At 47.7% G+C, this 24,671-nt stretch overlaps 2 protein-coding genes across 7 annotated transcripts in view; one reads left to right on the top strand and one right to left on the bottom strand.

The window, feature by feature from the left end:
* Positions 1-427: 427 nt before the first annotated feature.
* On the top strand, positions 428-6,313 carry LOC147243653 (proteinase-activated receptor 3). Of its 2 annotated transcripts, none has more exons than XM_086186907.1 (3): positions 428-494; positions 1,819-1,926; positions 3,198-6,313. In XM_086186907.1, the coding sequence occupies exons 2-3, from the start codon at positions 1,863-1,865 to the stop codon at positions 4,259-4,261; spliced, it is 1,128 nt and encodes a 375-aa protein (XP_086043033.1). In that variant the 5' UTR covers positions 428-494; positions 1,819-1,862; the 3' UTR covers positions 4,262-6,313. The 2 variants fall into 2 exon arrangements, with proteins under 2 accessions (XP_086043033.1, XP_086043032.1); XM_086186906.1 differs by lacking the exon at positions 428-494 and adding an exon at positions 1,099-1,505 and having other exon boundaries at positions 1,812-1,926.
* A 1,234-nt stretch (positions 6,314-7,547) lies between these two features.
* The window catches only part of LOC147243652 (synaptic vesicle glycoprotein 2C-like), a 50,936-nt gene continuing 33,812 nt past the window's right edge, over positions 7,548-24,671 (bottom strand). For 3 of the 5 annotated variants that reach the window (XM_086187297.1, XM_086187296.1, XM_086187298.1), the window contains 11 exons: positions 22,733-22,913; positions 20,805-20,956; positions 16,063-16,196; positions 15,878-15,967; positions 15,676-15,786; positions 15,502-15,590; positions 14,493-14,657; positions 13,086-13,219; positions 11,295-11,498; positions 11,042-11,201; positions 7,548-10,219 (listed from right to left, as the gene is read on the bottom strand). In XM_086187297.1, coding sequence (XP_086043423.1) covers positions 10,036-10,219; positions 11,042-11,201; positions 11,295-11,498; positions 13,086-13,219; positions 14,493-14,657; positions 15,502-15,590; positions 15,676-15,786; positions 15,878-15,967; positions 16,063-16,196; positions 20,805-20,956; positions 22,733-22,913 — 1,604 coding nt within the window. In that variant the 3' untranslated portion in view covers positions 7,548-10,035. The other 2 variants (XR_015110376.1, XM_086187300.1) reach the window with 2 other exon arrangements.

Here is a 24,671-nt window from a genome sequence, read left to right as displayed (position 1 = left end):
GTCAGTGAAGGGAAATACCGCCCTCTAGTGGGCGGCGGCGGCGGCTCCTCCTCCTGCTTTCACTTCCAGTTTCCACTTTTATCATCTTGTGACAAAACCAGGCAAAAAAAAAAAAAATGTTTTATGTATCATAAATCTGAACATGAGGTGAGTTGGCACACGGGTGAGGTCAAAGCCACCGGTTCGTCCCGTCCGTGCAGCTGCTCACCAACAGCCTCCATCAAGGGTGCGTCGCCGCAGAATTGGCTGAGCGGAACCGGGCCGGTTCCATTTGCTGCGTCCCAGGCCACAGAGAGCAGCGTCGAGGCATGGGTGTTGTCAGCTTGTGAGTCACGTGACGCTGCAGGAAACAGATGCGGCAGCTTCCGGTGGAACAGCTCAGAATTGGAACCAGATGATAAAGAGAGAGAGAGAGAGTGTGTGTCCTTTCTAGGGGTTATAGAGGACCAAACTGATGTGACGCAGTGAAACATTCTTTAAACTGAATGGAGTGGGTGAGTGTATGGGGGAGGGGTACGGCGGGGCGGGGGTTCTCATCAGTTCAGAACTGGAAAATTAAATGCGAATAAAAAGTGGCGCCGACTGCGTTTCTAGGAGCGAAAAGAATAAAATCAACAAACAGCAAGGATCAAGACGCTCCTCCGTCACCGTGGCGTTTCTCCCCGGCCGTCAGTGGTTTGTGTCTCAGCCGGAGCAGAACGAGAGTTTGCTTACAGAATCACCTGCTTGTGTTGTTGAGTTCTCAGTTTGAGTCAGCAGTGACGTCAGAGGCGGGAAGGTCACATGGCATCAGCGAGAATCCGTCTGCGGCGGAGGTCACACACACACACACACACACACTCACACACGCTGGTTCTCAAACATCACCTCCCACCCATAAAACACAGACGAGATGAAAACAAGATGCAGGTCACATCTGGGATCAGCTGGATCTTTCTGGCCCTCACGGCGCTCAAACGCTGAACTGTCAGGTTGAACTTGCCAATGAAGACCCCGCCCACCTCCAGGGTCTCTGACCTCACAATCCTGATACACCCCAACCCTAAACGCCAACCGTGGCAACGCCGCACCAGACCGATGCCCCCCCCCCCCCCCCCCCCCCGTTTGTGTGCCAGCGTGGTTCAGTCCTGAAGCATTCGAAACAAAGCCCCCCGAAGAGTTCAGGAACCAAAAGATGACATGTTTTTCACAAAACATCTCCACGCCGTAACTGACAGACAGCGGAAGTGAGAGAAACGGCTCAAGTTCAGACAAACTTATCATCTCCAGACAGACATTTCCTCTGCTGGTGCGTTCCTCAGAACTCTGCGGGGAACAAGTCTGCAGGAGGAAAACGTCTCTGAACGTATCAAACGCTGACGTGAGACACAGGCAAGAGCCAGCCGAGCCCCGAGAGACGAGGCCGAACACCGAGAAGCGGGAACGGCCTTTGAACCGCCTCCGAAAGGCTGGAGAGTTGAAAAATGATCTGAGAGGGGAACAAAAGGAGCAGCCAGCAGTTTTTGGTAATCAAACAGAGGCCTGTCGCTCATCTTGAGTTGGACGGTGAAGCTAAAGGGTGACAAAGGTCGCACGTTGCCCAACGAGCTCGCGCTCTGCATGTTTAAACAGAAACCAGAGCAAAGCCGCATTCCTGCACCAGCAGCGACCGCGTCAGGTTGTTTGTTTCTTTTCTCTGCGGGTTGGGTGGCGTTTGTGACTGTGAGCTCTCTCTCTCACACACTCTCTCTCTCTCTCTCTCACACACACACACACACACTCTCTCTCTCTCACACACACACTCTCTCTCTCTCTCTCTCACACACACCGAGGCGGCAGTGACGGGATGAAGCGGACAGAGACGCCACTCTTGTGAATCCACGATGAGGAAACTTTTGTGTGGCCTGGTTCTGGTTCTCCTGCTCCACGGTTCCCTCCAGAAAAAAGGTAAGAGATGGAACGAATGAGTCGTCTTCGGCTCGTCTTCCCTGGCCACCGTTTTCAGCAACGCGCTATTTGTCAATTTAGTCTCAATCAAAACGTGTCAGAGTTTGGGAACGACTCGCCCGTCGACTTAGTGACACAAAGGTGAAATCAGTCTCAAAGGTCTTCAGTTATTTCATCAGTTTTCTTTGTTAAAAAAGCAACATTTCAATGTAATGGACAAGAAATGGGATCCTGAGTCCCTCACTGCTCAGGATGAAGTCGTTCTCTCCGTGTCGTTCACTGATGCTGATTTCATCCTTTTACTCTATCAGGCTGAAACCCTGATAAAGTGATGTGGTGTCTTGAACCTACACAATAAAAGCAGAGACACCCAGGGGCGCTACTGTCGAGCCAGAGCAGGTAGACGAGTAGAGTCAGAGCAGGTAGACGAGTAGAGTCAGAGCAGGTAGACGAGTAGAGTCAGAGCAGGTAGACGAGTAGAGTCAGAGCAGGTAGACGAACAGAGACAGAGCAGGTAGACGAACAGAGACAGAGCAGGTAGACGAACAGAGACAGAGCAGGTAGACGAGTAGAGTCAGAGCAGGTAGACGAGCAGAGTCAGAGCAGGTAGACGAGTAGAGTCAGAGCAGGTAGACGAACAGAGACAGAGCAGGTAGACGAGTAGAGTCAGAGCAGGTAGACGAGTAGAGCCAGAGCAGGTAGACGAACAGAAACAGAGCAGGTAGACGAGTAGAGCCAGAGCAGGTAGACGAACAGAGACAGAGCAGGTAGACGAACAGAGACAGAGCAGGTAGACGAACAGAGACAGAGCAGGTAGACGAACAGAGCCAGAGCAGGTAGACGAACAGAGCCAGAGCAGGTAGACGAGTAGAGCCAGAGCAGGTAGACGAGTAGAGCCAGAGCAGGTAGACGAACAGAGACAGAGTAAGATAAGATAAGCCTTTAAGGCTGCTCCTGATGATGATGATGATGATGATGATGTTTTTGTCTAAAGCCAGATTTTCAAACGTGATCTAACGACATATTAACTGGAACAACGTGGAACAGAGTTCATTTGTTCTATCCTTACCAGCGTCGTGCGCCCTGATCAGGTGGGGAAAAATCAACCACGAGTGATGCTGATCAAACGCTTCTGCGCTTAGAAACACGTTACAACGTTAGCTCTCGTGCTAACAGGCAGCATCACTGCGTTCATGGAAGTTTGATGTTGACTTTGGTCAAATGTGATGTCATCGCTGGGATTTTTAACCTATGGAACTTTTCTCTCTCAGGGAAAAGGAAAACCACAGAGCTTAAAAAAACCTCTGAGATTGAGCCCAGAACCTTTAAAGGGAAGCCGCTGGATTGGGCCCAGTTGCCTCTGGTCCTAAATGGAACACAGACCCCTATTTCACCTCCTGCCCCTCCAATGCTGCTGTTACTAAGCAACAGCACAGCAAGGTACCTGGATGGCTCTCTGAGCTCCAAGGTGATCCCCGCCATTTACATGTTGGTCATCGCTGTCGGGATCCCGGCCAACGTCGCTATTTTGTGCTCATTGGCCACTAAAATCAGGAAGGTGTCCTCTGCCATCCTGTACTGCAGCCTGGCGGTCTCCGACCTCTTCCTCCTCCTCTCCCTCTTCTTCAAGGCTGACTACCATCTCCATGGAAACCACTGGGTGCTTGGAGAGGCTGCCTGTCGAGTGGTCACGGCTTGTTTCTATGGCAACCTCTACTGCTCGGCCCAGACGCTGGCCTGCATCAGCATCAAGCGCTACCTGGCTGTCGCCCACCCGTTTATGTACAAAAGTCTCCCGAAGAGGTTTTACACCGCCTGCGTCACCTTGTCTCTGTGGGGGGTGTTTGGTGCCGCCCTGGTCCCCGAGCTCCTCGTCCAGCAGAGCTACTGGCTCCCGCAGCTGGGCCGCACCACCTGCCATGACGTCTTACCCCTGGACCTCAGCTCCCACACCTTCCTGCTCTACTACAACCTCTTCCTAACCTTCTTCGGCCTCCTCACCCCGCTGCTGGTCACTGTTTTGTGCTTCACCCGAATCATCATGGAGCTCAACCGCTCGCACCTTGACTGGGCGAAGTACATCAAGGCCAGCTCGCTGGTGTTTGTCATCTTCCTGGTGTGCTTCACCCCCGCCGGAGTCCTCCACTTTCTCCATTACGTGCAACTGTTCGTGGACGGGACCGAAAGTTGGTACATCTTCTTTAACGTGGCGGTGTGTTTGTGCTGCGTCCATGCCTGCCTGGACCCCTTCCTCTTCCTCCTCATGTCCAAGTCAGCAGGCTCCAGGTTTTACCTCAGCGCCTCCAAGGGGAAGACCCTCAGCATATCCATCTGAGCCCCCGGAGCTGGTTCTGATTCGCTCTTGCATGGGGAGGAAAGAGTTCTCTGTGGCTGGAATCCAGAGAGAAAGCAAAGACTTTGTGTTGTGTTCTTGATGAACACACAATGGACAGACTGCATGAAGTCATGTTCCAGGTAGTAGTCCACTTAACGAGAGTGGGACGTGTCAGGGAGAGACCTGCGGTAGCACATCTATATGAGCAGTATTTTAATGAACACAGGCTAACATCATTTTCCAGTCTTAGGGGTACTTGAAGTCAGTGTAACCGACATTAATGTGAAACGAACCGCAGCGTGTTAATGAGTCTGATATTTGAGCCATTACTACTTCAGTATATCGTATCGTCCTAGATTGGAAGATTCAGGCCCGTTCCAAACCACAGGAACTTCCGCCATGAACCTTTGGGGGAGCTTCTTTCATTTTGAGCGCGCAAGCGTCTACGTGTCATTCCGGGGATGTTGTTTTACACTCAGATGTTCCACCTCAGGGGGTAGAACTTTCAGAGTTGCGGGAAAGTATGGAGGCGGTTCTCTGTCTGCTCAGTTTGACACCTGCCATTCGAAACCTCCGTGTTGAATAAAGCAGCTGTCCAGGAGCAGAGTAGAGAGACGGTCAACAACGGATGGAGCGGTAAGGCGGCACCAGCTGGTGATGCTGAATTAGAACCCGCGACCCACAATGAGGACGGATCTTACAGGTCGGCGAACTCATTAGTCTGATCATTGTGGGTCCTGTTGAGGGACAACAGTGGTTGCCGGAAGTTTTGGGTTTTTTTTAGTTGCAGGACAAATCGATCCTTTGGTCAAAACGGGGGGGATACATTAGTTAACGCCTTGTCAAATACTTGTTTTTACTGCTTGATTTTGATTCTCTTTAACATCCTGGTTTAGGGAACATTCTGTTAGAGACAGTATCGTTTTACATCAGGTAGACACACAACAAATGCACTTATTTACTGTATATAACAATAAAAGCAGTGATTTGTTGAAGAGCAAATTTAATCCCGTGCTGTTTCTTTAACTTCTCCAACCAGGGAGCTGGATGTACATTTCTGTTCTATACAATGTGGAGTATTGTTTACGAGTTGCACTTCCCATGAGGAGACTTCCCTCCTTCCCGTCATTGGCTTGGCATTTCCTGACAGGACATAGACCCAGCGTGACACACGCCACCGCCGACCCCCGTCAATCACACTTCCATGTAATCAGAATTTAAGAAAAACAAAAAACGACGACACCGAGCGTCATGAAACTACTTGTGTATGATGTGTCAAACTGATGAAATACAATTTTTATTCTCAGGTCGAATAACAACACATGGTTGTCTAGTTTCATACATTTAACATGACCGGTGGTAAACAGCTAATTTACCTTGGCTGCTCCAACTCAGGCCGTTTCTTTGGTTGGACTGGTTCTAAAATTATGAAGGTGCCGGTTTCCGTTCACCGGGCAGCAAAAACGCAGAATCCCTCACAACCGCAGGTCAAAAGTTGATTAGAATTCTGTTTTGACAGTTTTCTGCGCCCCAATGGCGAAGTGAATTCGGAACTAACTTTTGCTTCGGTTTAGCCAACCTGCCTATTTATTGTGCTAAGTAGCGAACGTTAGCCCAGCAGCATGCTAACGCTCAAGCCGCTAAACAGCACGTGAGCGTGAGCGGCCAGGCGCAGCAGTTGACTCTGATAACAGCGTCCTGGTAGCGTCTCAGAAGTGTTTATTTTGATCCTTTCATGTAAAATTTGACCGGTTCTCTGACCTACAGATTAAGGACAAAAACAGAGATTTGTGAACAACGCTGGGAAAAATGGACTGCATACAGAAAAAAGAATAGGCTGAATTTACAATAGAACTTAGGGAGAAAAAAAAAATGTAAGTTTGTAATGGCAGATTAGTGCTACCCCCTGTTTATGTTTGTTTAATTTCATGTTTGTATCAAGAATTTTTATTCATTTTATTTATTTTTATTTTTTCCACTCTGTTTGTAATGTATCTGAGTGTGGGTTTTGTGAGAAAAATAAAGTAAAAAAAAAATTTGACTGATTCTCTTGAGATAAGTTAAAAAGTTAAATTTTTTTATTGTATCATCGAGATTTTATTAGATCGTGATTAGAGACACAGGAACATTTGTGATTTATGCTGGGGCCACTCGGCTACTGGGTCACAAGTGTCCTTCCAGCATATTTTCCAGCAGCTGGTGTTGTTTATGTTCTCAGACGGCTGCGCTTTGGGGCAGCAAGGCTCAGAGACACCCCCCCATGACCCTTAGCGGATAAGTGGTTTAGAAAATGGATGGACTGTTACTCTTTTAGAGAGGGAATCTTGCCTCAAATGCAGCACGCACACGTTTCGAGGCAACGTTTGATTCACAAATACTTGAACATTGTGATGACATTATGAAATGACATTTCGGTGACTCAGCAGTTTTTAGCTGCATCGGTGCCAGCTTGGGCTGAGTTTAAATTCTCAGAAAAGGTTTTTCATCAAATGTTTAAAGAATTAATAAAAGATTCCCTTAATGTCAAAGTGTTCCAACATTGGAAAATGTTAACGAAGACAGTAACAGTCTGAAAGACAGTCCATGGAGGCAGAAGTCCATACTTGTCTTTTAATGCTGTAATTTCACCTGCTGATGGGTGAATTATCTCCAGATAATGAATCTCAGGACAACAAACTGGTTTACTCCTGATGAGTTCATGAACCGAGACTTATTAACTCAGGATGACCAGCTTTGCTATCTTGACTTGACAGGTTTAATATTTGGTATGTTGTGACGTCAATTTCACCGTCTTGCAATCTCCTGAAATGGTTCACAGCATCTTGTAGTAAAGGGTTAATTCGTTTCATTGTGATGCGCTAACGCTAACGAGAGAAGTCACTTCAAACAGCGTCTTTACAACTCGTAGTTGAGGTTAGCCATCGTTGTGGGAACGTTCCTTGAATTTTGGCCTGTCCTCTTGTTTGAGACGGACGTCTGAAACTGTTCTCGCTTGAAATGTAACACAATCTTTCAGAACAAGTCCGTCGGGGTCGTATGGGGTTTTAAACAAACATGACAAGGGCGAGCCGTGCCAGAACTACCACCAATGTCAAATGAACCAAACAAGCTCAAAAACTGAACCTCTGACGTTATTCACAGGTCTGTCACAGGATGGGGGTCCAGAATTGAACCTGATGAGACAGGAATGAAGGCCCATCCAGGGTAATTTTGTGTAAATGGCGCCATCTGCTGGTGTGTGTCAGCACAACCTGGACAAACCAAAGAAAAAGCCCACAGCTGCTGTTCAAATGAAAGTCTTTATTTAGTATGCAGACGCCAGAGGAATCCATCTCTACACTTGAGCCTAATCTTATCAAAACAACCACGGTGGTTGCACCCACGCCTCCGTTTGTAGTCTGAAAGCTTCCCGAAGCCTCGGCGCTGTCGTCTCCTGCTTCGGCGACTTTACAACAATGATTAATCTCACTGGAAACTTTCCAGAAGCAGGCCTGACCACTCCCGCGGAACCTTGTACTGACATGTCCTCTCAACACTAGCATGCCCGTCCACAATGACCTAGAAAACTCAGTAGAATGAACACAAGTCGGCGACGGACACGTGAGAATGATACATTCACCTTCCACCTGCAATCGCCGATCTGTTCTCCCTGCGTGGAGGAAACAGCGAGGACACCACAACGTAAAGAAGCACACACGACAGAGGGACTTCAGTAATACGCATGCAGGGTTGCTCTTTGACGGATGGTGAGATTTGTCTGGCGCGGGTGTTGCAACGGGGGGGGGGTGGGCGGGTGACGCGGTGGCTAGGGGGGTGCAGCGTACAAACCCAGACAGTTGCATTTCAGCCGTTAAAAGGAAAATAGCTGCATATTTGTTACAGGCCACCAGAACATAATCAAGCCCTCCTGATGTTTCAGAGTTCATTCTCATCATGTGAACATGGAAGCGGCGACGCGGTAGCAGCAGGAGCCTCCTTCTCTGGAGGGTTTCAAGGGTCCCTGCACTCACACCAGGAGCGGGCGCTTCTCTCTGGAGGTATTCAGCCGTGCAGGGGGGTCAGTATACAAACCACAGTCAGAGAAGCGTCCATTTAAAGAATTCGGGAGTGGTGGTCCGTCAGAGTCCAGCCTTCCAGGCCTTTTATGGCAGCGACGGCACTGTTTCAGCAGCGCCGAGTATCAGAGACTCCCCGTCATGTGTGACCTGCTGACATTTCCACTGTGATCGTATCCTCTGTATCTGCATCTGTACAGGCTTATGTGACAATTACACACGGTAAACACACGGAAACATTGCGAATGCTTCCCTCCAAAACGTGTGGAAACACACTACACACGTTAGCTAACAGTTAACTAAGCATGAACTAACTGTTATGAATGTATCTTAACTTTTAAAACCATGGTTTTTAATCGGGGATCTTCTACAACCTGGATTATCAGAGACCGAAGACCAAAATACTCGATCTCCATTGATGTGTGGATCTCTGCAGGTCTGGAGCCTTCATCACGGTCCGAGCGCAGGACTTTGGTCACATGACAGCAAGAAGAGGTGTCCACCTGATCTATGACCAAGCCAACCTCCTGCAGAGCTGCGTACCTCCAGAGGAAAGCCATCCGGGTGAATCGCTCCTTTAAACATGGCTTTTAATTTGGTTGGAACTTTCCAAACACATCTGTTTTGGTTTTTTTTCCCATTTTTTTTCCTGTGGTTTACGAAGAGTTGAGAAGAAAAACACAGACGGACGGACGTACATTTACACATGCATACACGCAGCAGCATCAAGAGATGAGAGACCAAAAACAGCGTGACAAAGCAGCAAAGCTTGGAAGGAGAGACGGGCTCATGGAGGAAGAGGCACAACATTTGAGAAAGGCCTTCGAGTTCTGGGTTTGGTGGGGGGGGGGGCGGCAGCAAGGCAGGAGGACACAACTGGGCGAGTGACGCGATGGGGAAACCGAGGTGAGACCGATAAAACGCGGAGGAGAGCGTGTTTTAATAACGGCAGCGCTTCCCTCCCGTGTACATGAGCGAGCGTTGACGGATGCGAGTGCAGCGGAGAGCGAAGCCCTTCACGGTGAGCGACGAGACCAACACGACACACACGAAGCATTCAGACTGGACCGCTCCAATCTCAAAAGTCTCTGACTGTAAAAAGCAGAAAATGTAAACTTTTCACTTTAGAAATGTAGCTGCTGAAGTTTTGACTAAACTACTTTATTCTTCTTTTTTTCTTCTTCTTCTTCTTTTCTCTATGGCCTTGTCATTCGTGAAAATAGCAGCAAAAGGCTCAAACGTCATCAACCATTCATCAGGTGGGATCGCCACACACACACACACACACACGCACGCGCGCGCGCACACACAGCCGGCGGGTGAAGCAATAAATAACTCAACAAACACACGGGGGAATAAATAAACCCACGTCGGTGTGAAAGGATCTGGAAGGTTGTCGAACGTTGAAGCCTTTTGCAGACTTGACACATGCAGGTTTTCCAGGCTTGCATGTGAGAGACGGAGCAGTGAGCTGCAGCTGTACAGAGGCTGACGGCCGCCCAACGCCCAGAGCTCACCCACGCAGGCGGATTGACACCCCAAATAAACCCCCCACCCGTCGTCTGTAGATCTCCAGCTCTCTGGACCTCCGTCCCGCTCCACCGCGTATTTACTCAGAGAGAACAGAATCACACAAGACTGCTTCCTTACATAAATCATGACCGCGTCGTTATCCTGTCAAACTGAGCAAATAGCAGGTAAACAAGACACTGTCCAGGTTTACATGAGGACGTTGGCCCGCGTGTCTGGCAGTCGCAGCCCCACCAGCCCGCCGCCCACCAGCACGGACGATGCCAGCAGGATGGGGATGGCCTTGGTGATGCCAACCAGCGAGCCAAAGATCAGGTTACCCAGCACGGCGGCCAGTTTACACATGGCGTTGCAGAAGCCGAAGCCAGTTCCTCTGCAAGCACGAGAGACCAGAGAGAAACACACGCCATTATTGTCTCAGATACTGCAACTGACACGTGTGTGGCGATGATGGTGGGGGGGAAGTCTCTGCCTTCGCTGACCAAACTCACACGTCTACATTTAGCATCTCCGCTAACTGGTTCATCCGTGGCACTTCTGTTTACGGGAAACTCCTCTAAAAAAAAAAAACGTTAGCGTTTCTTTCTTTTCTTTTTTTTCGGGGCAGCAGCGACCCTCTCCATGTTTGGATATTAAATTTCCTCACCTCAAGCTTTTGTCAGTGGTGGAGGAAATATGCAGTTGCACTGCTTCAGTAAAAGTAGAAAGATAAAGTTCGATGACGATATTCTGGAAAAAGTGAAACAGAATTCTACTTCAGTAGGAGTAGAGAAGAACAGTTGGAGTTTGCGCCAGCGTCAAAATCAAAAATACACATTCTTTGGGATATTTGTGTTTTCTTGTGCTCGGGACTCTTGGATTTCACAACCACTGACCTATGAGGTCGTGTGAAAGTTGCGTGTGTGTTCCTGTCGTGCTGCTCTGATGATGTCCTCTTGAAGTTCCCAGTAAAAGTACATCGTCCTCATTGGGTTTTTTCATGGTTTCTACACAAAATCCTGCACTTCAAAGTAACTTAAATGTCTCCTATAGGATAAATATACTATAAATAGCACTTGATATCTTGACACTGTATTTAGTATAAAAACAGAACTTAGGTAAAAATACTCTTAACTTGCTGCTACAATTGTTAGCGTGTGGATTCTAGAGTCATGAATGACGACGACGATGATGGAACTGATGTGAGCCGACTGACCTCCTGTCTGTGGGGTAGAGCTCGGTGGTGACCACGTCCAGCGAGTTCCAGGCGGAGATGCTCAGGCCGTTGTAGAGACAGAGCATGAAGATCATCATGGACTCACTGGTGCCGAACCAGAGGAAGAAACAGCTGATGCCTGACAGCACCATGGAGCCTCCTGCAGGACAAGACGCAGAATCGCATGTCGCGGGTCCATGTCACAAGCACCACTGCTCTTTGTAGCTGAGAAGAAGTCGAGGAAGGGTCATACCTAACATGCTAAGTCGTCCTATTTTGTCCATGAGGAGGGCAGAGACGATGTTTCCAGGCAGGACAGCCAGCGTTCCCAGGAAGTTGACAAAGTAGACCCAGTAGGCGCTGTAATCGTCGTCGAACGTCATCTGACAACCCGTCTTGTTGTGGTGGAAGGAGCTGTTGATCACCCGTGAGTTTGTCAGCTTGGCGTCGTCAATGTCTGCAGAGGTGTGAGACGTTTAGACCGGAGAAACGCTGCTTGGGTTCATCCTTGACTCAGTAATCTGTGACGTCACATCCTGTACTGCAAAGACCCGGGTGGTGCTGAGGGGAAACCCTGAAGCAGGTCAGGAATCTGCAAACCTCGCAGAATTCAGACCACGTAATGTCTCCATAGCAACTACTCTCTGTACTTCTGCTCTGATGGAAGGGAGTTAAGGCCCGAAACACAATGTGTCAACAACCACTGTAATCCATGGGAGCAGCTAAATCAGAGGTGTCCAAAGTGGGGCCTGGGGGCAAAGTGGGGCCTGGGGGCAAAGTGGGGCCTGCCATGTGGTTGAATTTCATGCAACTGTAAATCAGTTTTTACGCTGTTTTCCTTTTTTTTTCTTCTTTTTTTTGGTCGAATACAAAATGTTGGAGGAGAACAGCACGGGTGGCGTGAGAAACAGGAGCACAGAGACGAGAAGTCATTGTTTTTTTGGGCTGTGTGCCGCCACTCACCTTGAGTTTTGGCCCGACAAGGGAAAGGTTTTGGCACCACTGAGCTAAATCGATCGGGTGAATTACACCGCCATATTTTCCCGTGGTGCCGGGCGCCTTTGGGCATTTCAGACATAAATCACGAATGTATAAAAAGGCCCGAGGTAATTCCAGCATTTGTCTAACAGAGCCCGACCATTCATGAGCTTGGGTGACACGGGTAACAGGTACCAATTTTTGATTGAACAGTTCCAATTTCAAGTGATTAAAAAAACAAAACAAAACCCAAAGAAAGTCTGACGTGATGTTTTCAGAGCTCGTCCACTGAGACTTCCTGGAGTTGAATGTGTGGCCTTGGAAGTTGTCCAAATCTTACACATGGTGCCTTCAAATAAAACAACAAACTTTATCAATGAGAAAACATTGGCTGCTGTAATCACACACTCCCTTTGTTATTTTACCCCTCCTTGGCGTTGCCGGGAGCAAAGTGACTTCATTTCCCATGAGGCATTACCAGCAATCTTGCATTCCTAAATGTTCAGCGTTTCTTGAGTGCTGGAGGGACATATTTCCCCGCTGAACTCCCACAAGGTCTGATTCAGCCCCACTTCGCCCAGAAACACCCTCTGCCTTTCCTTTCCTTCCTGCTTGTATTTTTGTGAGTCTTGAAATAATTGGCTTGCTCTTTTTTTCAGCACGGCCAGGGTTTCAGGGTGGGACCCGGCGCTTTTGATGATGGGGCAGATGTCTTTGTGTGGTTAGAAATGGCCGTTTTCAGTGCTCCTCAGCCCAGCCCTCTTCAGTTTCTTTGTTAACTTCCATCACCTGAGTACAGAAACGCAATCTGTGCCGGGGCAGAGAGGTTAAGCAGTAATTTAGTGGCATAAAGCAAAGCCATAAACGCTTCGGCCCTTTCTTTCTTCTCTGAGCCACAAGCTGGGACATTAAAACCAAAATGAAGTGTCAGAAGTAGACAGCGAGACTGAGTGAGACTTATGTGAGAGGAACCACAGATATAATTGGATTTTCTGCGGGGGAGGTAGAAGGAAATACCTCCGCACAGGGGACTCCACGCATGTTTCAGATCCTGGTTCAGACTCACCCGTGTTGTAGAAGAACGAGTCTACGAAGGTGCAGTTTTTGAAGAAGGATCCCACGGAGGAGACGTCCTCGAAGTAGCAGTTGAGGAAAGAGGAGTCGATGAAAGTGACCGCCTTGAACTTCATGCTGATGAACCTGAGAGGAGGAGGAGAAGGAGGAGAGGAGAGAACATGAATCGACCTGTAGAAGCGTTTCAGCAGTGATGGACGGATGTCCATCCTTTGAAAAGGCGCATGTGTGGAGTTCATCTTGTTCTTAGAAGGTTGAGTCACTGTTTTCTAAATCAACAGGATACAAAATCTGCTCAGGTCTGATGGACTGTTGGAGTTAAGAGGTGGAAAGCACTAAAGTTCTTTTACTCCAGTACAAATTGCGAGGTAGCTATGTGCACTTTGTTAATTACAGTATAAAAACTGATTTCAGTTATGAATCTACAAAAAACTGATGCAATAGATAAAATATGTCAGCAACAAAGAAAGACAAATAAATACATTTTACTCATTATTTTCTTTGCGGTTATTTTACACTGTATTGTCAACTTTACTTGAGCTACACACTCAGCTCAAGTACAAGAGATTTAATGTACGGTTTGTTTGAGATGCAGTACAAAAACGACACAATTCCTGCTCTAAACTCCAGATTCCACACCGAAGTCCCTCAATCATCTGCATTATGCAGAGTAACACAAAATGAAAAGAATGAAAGTGCTGTGTGGAGTAACAGCATCGTCCTGTCTGCTTCCTCCACAAACGCACTCTTGCGCTTCTCTCTGCCTCTGAAATGGTTTCTCAAATTCTGAGCGCGCTTCCTGTACCTGTGAAAGCAGCACGAAGGGTCTGCTCAACATACATGGTGCAGGAACGGAGGCACAGAGCTCAGAGGAGGAATGAGAGTGGCACCAGTCTCCTCCCTACGGGTCAGTGTGAAAGTCGGAGGCGCTACATGTTGCTGCTTCAAGGTGCCAGGAGGCTCCCTCGCTTACGGATCCATGCGATTTGCTGCACGTTGCTCTGTTCGGTATCATGGTACCGGTCTTGATCTGGTCTCCCGTGAAGATGAAAAAAACAAAAGCAGCATCTGGATAAATCTTTTCTCACAACCAGATGTAGAAGGTACACTCGTGTGTGTGTGTGTGTGTGTGTGTGTGTGTGCGTGCGTGAGTGAGTGTTGGTAAGCGAGTGAGGGAGGAGAGAGAGAGATAAGTCTTTTAATTTCCTGGTGGTGCTGCAGATAAAGGAGACAGGATTAATATTAGTGGCAGCAGCGGGTTGTTTGTGGGAATGACTAATAGCGCTGCTATCCCAGGACGGGACAGGCGGCCTCGGCCGTGTCTGGACCAAAGCTCAGATCTGTCAACGTTCCTGAATCCCGAAAGTGAAGTTGACCTGATGTGTTGCAGCCAGTTCACCTGTCATTCACGAACGCTCCGTTCCTGTGGATCTGGTTCTCCAGGGTGAAGTTGAAGGTGAAGTCTTCAATGCGCTCGTTGTTGTGGATCTTCACTCTGGAGGCGTACTCGTCAGCCTGGAGGTGCTTGATGACGTCCGGGAACCACACAGATAAGCCATAGTACCTGCACACACCAGTGGCTCAGTCAGTCAAAGTTCAGACATGCAGACGTCAGCCGATTCTGCTTGTGCTCATGTTCAAAGGACAACAGTGTGAAATGTTGTATTTGCTGCTGGACTGGACTGTATGCTCTTGGCTGGACTGGACGGGCCTCGGGGACGCGACGAAGACCTCAAGCGTTCGGGCTCAACTTTTCAGGATGAGAAGGAAAGCGAGAAACATCCTGGATAACTCACTTCCTCTCTTCAGCCAGGAGAGCGCTATGGAGTCCCTCTGGCAGCTAAAAATGGATCTCAGAAGTCCTTCAACCCTGTGCCTGCAGTATTCTCACCTCAGCAGAGTTCTGAGCCCCAGATGTCTTTCATGTTCAATGGGATCCTGTCCTCTGCCCCTACAAGCTGCTCATCTGCTTCCATGTTGTTTTTTGTGTATTTGGTGAGCTGACGACCAATTCATTCTATTCTATTTGTCATCTTGGCAGAAACGATGACCTGCCAGCATTAGCGTGCATCCTCCACTTTGTGTATACGCAGGAAACAGTCACATAAATTCGAGCATGAGTGCTCAGACGGACGCTATTTTGCGAGACAGACAAATATCTGATAGTAATTATGAATATCTGAGAACGACTTGTGGAGCAGATGCAAATCGGCACTGAAAAGGTCAGATTTCGTACGATTATGAAACAACATCGACGTCACAGATGAGCCAAAAAATAGTAGATGTGGGTCACTTGCCAGCAGTAGCACTTCAGAGGACAGTACTCTGTCTTTGTACATCATGGAAACATATCCTGATATCAGGGAGAGGAGCAGGAGTGGATGTGAGAGTGTGGGGGAGAGTCTCACCCAAAAGACAGAGTGAACCAGACTGCAGCCAGTTTCATGGTGTTGTCTTTCACTGGGTAGTTGAAGCATCTCATAAAGGTCAACCAGATCTATCAGCAGAGGAAAGACGCTTCATTAGTTTCATTCCTAAATCATAGAAAAGTAAGTTTTAAACCTATAAGAGGTGAAACTCACCGCTCTGAGTTCAGCCCTGATCTTGAAGAGGACCTTGAGAGCCGGGTTGGCCGCCTCGTTCTGCATCTCCACCAGCTCGTCCAGCTGTTTGGGGATCTTGATCCTGTTCACCTGCAGGGGGAGACACTCATCCTGTCATCAGCTGGCGGTGCTGCAGCAGCTCTGACGGATGCAAGTGAGGAGGCAGCTCACAGGTACTCACAGTGAAGACTCTCTCGGGTTCCCCCCGGGCGCGCATGTTGGTGTCATGGATGTGTTTGAGAACCATCCAGGCCTCGTCGTGTTTACCGTTCTAGGGGGCAGATCACTCCTGACTCAACATGTTCCAAAAAAAAACACAGACTCCTGACAACGTGACAGTGCTGCCGCGTGTAAATATGCAGTTACCTCCAGGTAGAAGCGGGGGCTTTCAGGCATAAAAGTGAGAGCCACCACTGCTGAGACACATGGCAGCGCACACACCACCACGAAGACCCTCCAGCTGTGGAACTGATAGGCTGACCCCATGCTGAAGCTCCAGCCTGCACAGGAGCACAGCAGGCGGTCAGAAATCACGCAGCGCAGCGTCAGCACCATAAAATAGACACATAAACCTGAGAACTTCTCTTTTGTCTTCTTTGCCTCCAGGCTGAGCAGAAGTTTCATATCATAGACTCATTAAGGACAAAAGTAAGAATAAAACACGTCATGTCTTCTGCCAAACCTCCCACTCTTACTCTGTTTCAACCCGTTCTCTCACCTCCTTTTTTTGTTTTAAATCAGCTTTGACTTGAACTGACAAATTTTTCCTGAACTGTTTTTAAATAATAACTTAGGGAATGATATTTTTTGAGGGCTGAATCAGATTTCCTGTGCAGGGCGTTTGAATGAAACTTTACAAAAAGGAAGACGGGGTCCACGTCTCACTGAGTCAACCTGGGAGTCCAGAACATGAAAAAGGTCAAGAACCTCTGGTACGAGGGAAGTCGTGTTGCAGCCTTTTGGCATCGTTCACAATCGATCCCTTCATAATCGATCCCTTCACAATCGATCCCTTCTCTATTGCACAAAATCTACCGGCGAGGAAACGACAGATGGAATTACATCCTGATAATCAGCAAGTAACAACACGCCACGGAGCACTTGAAACGCGTTTGGCGGACGAGGACTCTATGAATCAGCATCAGCGAAGTATGGCAGCCGTGGACACACACAGAAAAACTGTGTGTTTGTGTGTGTGGCCTGTAGGGCGACTCCGGCCTGTACCAGTAAAAACCTCATTAGGGGGATTATAGCTAAAATGGACTGGAGGGGCAGGATTCAGATACTCAACATGATTTATGTCCCTACTCCACAGCTACTGAGCATGTTGAATACACACACACACACACACAGGCACACCACTGTCCTTGGCCATCGTTCATTTCCGTGACACAAATCTTAAAGCATTGGTGCAAAATAGCACGCAGACACACACACACACACACGCACGCACGCACAAACACACAAGTAGCACAAACACACACACAAAGGCTACACACAAACACCATGTTTAAAGCTGATCACAACCATCTTTCCTTGTTTTTACGATTTAACTATCACACTTTTGAGACTTCAAAAAAGACTAAATCACACACACACACACACACACACACACACACACACACACACACACAGAGTTATCTGGCTTTTGTTCCCCAGTCAATGTAAAAGCACTGCGGCGAAACCTATTACCCACGCACTGCTGCATCCTGGAGAAAAAATGTGTTAAAACACTGGCGTCTAATCAATTGACCTCAATTATGAGGCTCAGTCGGCGCTCTCACACTCACTCATCACAAAAAATAAGTTTGTCAAGTCACAGGAAAGGCCTTCAGATGGAATCCTAAATCATTAGCAGCAACTAAGACTCAAGCACTGTGCAAACAAACCCTCTCCCTTCAGCGTCCGTCCAGGAGCCACTGAAGCCAAGTCACCCAGAAACAACGTTCAAGTGAATTCAGCTTGGTGAATTCAGGCTCTCGGGAAACTGTTGAAACTGTTGTTCCATAATTTTGGCCGTTTTCAGGAGTAAAATGTGATCTGTGTGTTTGGGAGTACTTCTGTTTTTTTCCCCCCTTAATTCACAACATCAAGTATCATCTTGATAGAGTGCAGTGTATGATTCTGGTTACAGTCCTCACGCTTCAACCACTGGGTCCTCCATATTTGTGTACGATTGCCTTCACATGAAATAAAAAACTACTGTTCTTATTTCTCCCACTCATATCAGCAACTGTGTACTCTTACTACTGCTGCTGCTTCTTCACATTAGAAGTATTTAACTAGTACAACACAAGTTAGCTTTTATAGTGAATCCCACAGGAACTGGACCGTCTCTGTCACAGGTTATGAGCTCTTGTGTTTTTTTAGTTCTGCAAACATTGTGACATGTCATTAAATTTAACGTAAAGGAATATAAAACCTATTTGGGGAGATGTTGATATTTTTTGTCGTCTCAAGAATCACACAAGAAAGTAGAGACCCTTCTCCGTGCTACATTATGGAGCTGGACCTATGCTAGTTAGCTTAGCACAAAGAGTGGTCGTGAGTTGGGTAGTGTTAGCATCACCTACATCAGGTTCAGGGTGTTGGAGTGACCACCCGTGACCCTCCTCCTCCTCGGTCACCGAGTCGCCCCGACTAGTCGAAGCAGCAGCTGCTCTTCCAGTCGTCAACTGTTGTTGGAGGAAAGTTTAAGGTGCGGCATCAAATCCCTGCGCCCAGCCAGGAAAGTAGTCCCAGCTATGTGTCTGATTTTAAAGTTGAAATATCTCAAAATTTGAATAAATATCAATCCATCCATCCATTGTCTTCCGCTTATTCCTATTAAGGGTCGCGGGGGGTGGAGCCTATCCCAGCGGCTACGGGCGAGAGGCAGGGTTCCCCCTGGACAGGTCACCAGTCCATCACAGGGCCAACACATAGAGACAGACAACCACTCACACTCACAGTCATACCTACGGTCAATTTAGAGTCTGGATTAACCTGGTCCCTCTTGATGTCTTTGGACTGTGGGAGGCTGCCAGAGTACTGGAGAGAACCCACGCAGGAACAGGGAGAACATGCAGACTCCACACAGCTGGGACTCGAACCCGGAACCTTCTTGCTGTGAGGCGACAGTGCTAATCACTGCACCACCGTGCAGCCCTTGAATAAATATTTCACAGCAAAAGTTGTGCACAACCCTTGAACTAAAAATGGAGACAAAAATGTTTTTGGGGAAAAAAAACTGTATTTGATATCTTTTGTCTAGGCTAACACTTCCCATCCACTAGCATTCATTGTGCTAAGCTAACTAGCGTGGGTCTCAGCTCCTGCAGCACAGGAAGAAGGGTCTCCATCTTCTAGTCTGTCTCCGGGGAAGTTGGTGTGTTACTTTAATTGACATTTTTACTTTGTTCTCACCATTCAAGTAATTTACTCTCAACATGCCAATGGCAGAAATAAAAACCTCCCTCCTGTGTAACACGGTGACAACAAGACGTCCCTGCCCAGCATGTGACGTTGTCTCGGTGGATCTTGGTGTAAGACGCTGCAGAGGTCATGAGGTGGAGCCCTCACAGGTTTTATCTAAGACACTTAGCACTCGCTCTCCTTTACAAGTTGTTGTTAGTTTGTATTCGTCTTGTGACTTCATGCCGTATAAACACACCACTGGGTCGCAGTACTTTATCAAGCTGCTGCAGCACATTATCATCATCACACACTCAGTCACGAAAAGAGAGCTCGACTCTTCACCCATCTTTTCTCGCCACCCTTCCTTTAACATTGTTTCACTCTGTCCCTTTCTCTTTGTTTCTTCCCTTTAGCGCTCTGCTGTATTTACTCACCTTTCGATTATCCCTGACAAAGGCCTCATAAATCAAGCGCTCCCTCCACCTCGCCCTCTCTGGTGTCCTCCTAATCTCTCCGGCTGCTCCTCCTTCTCCCACCACATCCCTCCACAGCAGATTGATTTCATTTTTGTTCTCATCCTCTGACATCCTTCGCTCTGCTGTCCTGCAGCTCTCGCTCTCTCACTACACATTATGAGATTTTTTTGTATCAGGCTGCCATTTATTTCTTTTACTGTCGCCATGAAATGAGAGCAAATATGGTAGATTATGTACACGATGTGATGTGGATACAAATTCTGAAAGATTACAGTCCTGAGGTCTTGCCCAAAGACTTTTTTTTTTTGGCCGTGGTAACGAACAAGTTAGTTTCTTGCAGGTCGTCATCCTGCATTACCAAACCCTTCTGTGCGTTCTCACCACAAATTAAGTCTGTGAGAACCCCACAATCACGTTTGTGCCAAGAATCCATCAAAAGGGTAAGACGGTAGACGCCTGGTCGATTCCCTGATGAGTCGATGCAAAATCAATCAGCAACTTTTCTATCAGTTAAGTGATTGTTAAAGTCCTTCCCCAAGATGGAGGAGGAACGCCGCAAGTGCTTCCTCCTGTTTCTTGTTTAATTACTGCTCTTGAGTCTATTACTGCAGTAGTTGAACTTACAACTGTGTTATTCTACTACCCTTACTGCTTGCTACTTTGAGACTTAAGCAGAATGCACTTTCATGCCTGCTGCTCAATGGAGCCTGAAACTGTTTGCTTTTTCGTCGTAACGACAGATGAAGTTTCCACTTCGTGGACTGATGTCCTCCTCAGCCGGTGCGCGGTTCACAGAAGACGCAGATTCAGGAAGCGGCAAATCATTTCAACGCAGAAAATGCCGCTTTTTATAATCTTCTGAAGTTAGTGAAAAAAATGAACAAAAGAACAATAAAATCCTCCTGGTTGTTCAGGCTTCGCTTGTTCCACCGCCGCTACTGTCACAGCCTCCACCTACACTGCCACCTGCTCCGTGCGTGCTGCACCCCGGAGGGTCTCAGTTTCTAAATTGAGCCCCATGATGTGTAAAGCCGCCTGCACTTTATCTATCATGTTGCTTTTTATTTGCGTCACTGCAGTGGGGAGCAGAGCCCTGTTTATTTTTTAATCATCGTTTCTATTCCCGTCATGCGTGGACAGAAGTTCAGTCAGAGCTGAAACTTCTTGAGCTCCTTTTTACAACATGTATGTGTGCATGTATGGGCTGAACATGCTGCGCCTCATGGTTCCTCTCACCATAGTGTGGGATGATGGCCCAGGCCATGGCGGAGGCGTAGATTCCTCCGATCATCCAGAACATGCAGAGCCAGCTCAGATGCTCTCCTCTCTTCTCCCGGGCCAGCACCTCCGCAAAGTAGGAGAACACTATGGGTACCGCTCCTCCGATCCTGCAGGCAGACCGCTGTTATTAGCCTTGCAGGCTTCAGGAGCCCGCGTTCATGTGACTTGGGTTCATGTGACTTGGGTTCATGTGCGTGAGTTCGATCTGTGAACGTGCAAAGATGCAGAAAACCTAAAGCGGCTTGGAGTTGCGCGTTCCCCTCCGTCACTGTGGAATCGTCACCTCCTGTTACAAAATACAGAGTAGAAACTCTCAAGTAGCTCCTAACTTTGACCATCGAGATCTGGTGGGTTCAACTTGTGGAGTTTCTGTCTCACTGTTACTGAAACGCCCATCAGGAGTTTGGCTTCAGAGCCACAGGGAGAGAAACACACAGAACCTCCTCTCAGAACTGGATTTATTTGTGGGGATGAAACATGGATTTTTCCCTCAATTTGACAGCAGCCACGATTAATGTTCCCAAACTTTGATTAATTTTTTGGGAAAAAAAAGTTATATCTCATGGCCACAAATTAATCAAAGCTGGGAACAACTTATATCTTGTGGCCACCACATATTTTTTTCCCCCCTGGCTTTGGCGCCTCCAGGCCTCCATACTTGGCTCAGGCAGCAGACGAGGTACAAAGTGATAAAGTGGAATGACATTCGTCCATGTCACAAGAGAGATTCTTGAATTATTGAACATTATTTGAGTCTTCAAACTGAGGCAGAAACAGCGTCGAGCTCAACTTGAATCCATCACAGGAAACACGCCATCGGAGACGAACAGGATGTTGCGCGTGCGCCATTTAACCTCTGATGTATCTTTGAGCCTCTCACGGGGTCTCGTTACGTTATAGCAGATGATCAGAGACGTGCCTCCTCTGTCTGGGTGCATGGACTCACATGAAAATACATTCACATAATGGCAAGCGGGGTGCTGAGTCAGCAGGAACGCTTCTATGGCCGCTGTTCAAATAATCACATGGAAAATAAATAAACACAGGACAGAAAGTGTTTACTGACCAGAATAAGAAATTAATTTTATCATTACCTGTACGTAGCATGCACCTGCGCAAGCACACTCACACACACTTTTGCTCACCAGCCAATACGTCCAGGCACTGTTATTTTCTTCCGTCGAGAAAACAAATACAGACTTCGATTTGTGCGACCCAACACTTTAAATCTCCCTTTTGTCTTTTCTTTGCTACTTATGGCTGCAAAGTTAATGAGGCGAGAACATCTTAATGAAAGCGGCGGCAGCAGGAGACGCTGGAGTGTATTTCTCCTGAAGTCTGGCTGTAAGAAAGATGGAGGCTCAGCGTTCCTGGGAATTTCTGTTTTGCCTTACCAACATAATCACACCTATGGATGCGTTTGTTTAGCAGAGCAACACGATCGCACATAAATCCCTTTTACTGCAACAAAGCGCAGCTGCATACGGACCCAATGATTACAATGTAAAGGAGCCTCTTCTATTCTGGAAGAGGCTGTTAGACACGGCGGGAGGATTAGATGTAGAGGTCACTCCCCCAGTCAGCTGCAGCGTGAGCAGGGACGCCAGACCACTGAGGGACGAGTCGTCCATCAAAGATGCAGGCAGCCCAGCGGAACCTAGCAGCGCTAAAACGCACAGATGTCCATTTCGCGTGCTCAGCTCATTTCTGCAGAGCTTTTTGTTTTGCTTTGCTCCCTCCGTCCTGACGTGGTGGAGGGTGCCAGGCCGTTAGAATAAACTCCCCCCATGTGCTTTGACGTGGGAGGCTGCAGAGGAAGTCCCAGGAGCTCAGGAAAGGATGTACAACATAAGAGGGATCAAGAGAAGAGTCAGGAAACTCACCCAAAGCCAGACACCATGCGGCAGAAGAGGAACATGCTGTAGCCTTGGACGAAGGAGGAGAGGAAGGCAAAGAAGCCGTTGACAGACAGGGAGATCAGCAGGCACTGTCGGCGGCCCACCTTGTCTGATAGACCGCCCCAAAAAAACGCTCCGAACATCATCCCCAGGTACACAATGCTACCTGGAGAAGGAATAAAACACATATTAGACTCTGACACGAGCATGAATCTCTATGGATCCTCCTGCAACAACTTTTTTAAACAATCAAAGAAAATGTGTTGTAATTCTGTACGAGAGCTAGCTGGACTCAAAGGTTTATGTAACGGAGCAGCAACAAAACTTTCAATGTTTCCCTTTGCACTTTCTTCCAACCATCAATCACGACTGAAATAAGCGTTTTGCTGCCCTGGAACGGCGAATGTCCCGACTGAGAGCTAAACACCGTCATGTCTGGCTCTGCAACATCATCCAGAGGCAGTTAAAATGATGAAACTGAAGTGAAATCCCTGTGAGCAGCAGTCCAGGCCACGTGAGGTGAGCTTCCCTGCCGTCTCCAGTCACCGAACGACTGAGATTTCACTGCAATTTAATCCTAGCAAACATATGGAAATCATGCAGAACTAATGAGATTGTCAGGCCAGTTAGTATGAAGCATAAATTCATGTTAGAACTCCATACAACTTTTAAACGGTGAAACATTGTTGCTGCAAATGTCAACTGATGGTACCAGACATGATTTTGCATATGCGTCCATGTGTCACTGCTACTAATGAACTTTTCTGATCTGTACTTTAGCCGTATGGCTCCTCAGAGTGTGCGGAAACAATCTTTTCACTTCATCCTCCCGTCCCAGTGGACGTTTGTGCCAAATCTGACACACACACACACACACAAAAAAAGTTCCTTCAAGACTTTCCTGAGATATCAAGCCTCTGGCTCACAGCAGTCACTGGCGTGGAGGCATGAAAGTAGTCCCTGGAGGGGTATCCAACGCCACCAAATCTACTGGGGAAATCCCTCCGCTGGTAGAATAAGCTGGTGTCCCTCACTCGTAGGAAGCACGAGTAGGACGACCTGCTGTACTGTAATGCACTGGTGCAGCAAACTGTATCAAACCATATGTTACAGCTTTTACATCCATTCATCCTTCATCTATACAACTCATCCTGGCCAGGGTCGCAGGGGGGCGGAGCCATTGACCGCTGACATCATCATTATCATTTATATTATGTGTTCAATGACAATAGCTGTTACACTGCTGGTGTCAGACGCCTACGATTGCACTGGTCTTAAAAACACACACTCACACTCACACTTTGAAGCATTAAGTGGTGCTTCTCTAAGCGGCGCTGCACACCTCCGCCTGACACTGGCTGTGTGATTTCCCAGCCGCTGACAGAAAGGTCACATAAATGGAAGTGCGTAGAAAAGAACAGAGCTGGAGTCAATTAGCTCACGGGACAGCGACGCCACAGCACCGTAGATCAATGTAACTGTGTTTTGACGGGGCTGACGGTGTTCCATTTCCTCACGCCAATTATGATAGTCGATACGCGTCCGGGGTTAGATGAACCCTACAGTCCACGCAGGAAGAAGATGTGTTTTTTTAAATCGATACACGATAAACATTGAGGGTAGAAGTTACAGCAGCTGCAGTTACGTGATCAGTCGATGAGGAAATGTGCACCAACACCCACTGCAAATACAAGTTCTCCACCAATAATAATTCCACATTTATTGTTCACAACTCATTTTGGTTTTGTTTCTCTGCTCCATTGTCCTCTTGTCATGTCGTTCATTTGTTCGTTTCTTGGCAGGTAACGAGCCGGCACGATAAACAGGACGTAGCCGAACAGCTGAGTGAAGTCGTTTCATTCGACGCGGCTTCGTCAAAAAGGAACCTGCACAAAATTCTATGAGGTCAATGAGAATATTTGTT

The sequence above is a fragment of the Aulostomus chinensis genome, chromosome 19 (genome assembly GCF_037954235.1).
Source record: "Aulostomus chinensis isolate RoL2024-O1b breed Wild chromosome 19, RoL_Achi_v1.0, whole genome shotgun sequence".
Taxonomy (NCBI): Eukaryota; Metazoa; Chordata; class Actinopteri; order Syngnathiformes; family Aulostomidae; genus Aulostomus; species Aulostomus chinensis.
This window is presented reverse-complemented; position numbering and strand designations above follow the sequence as displayed.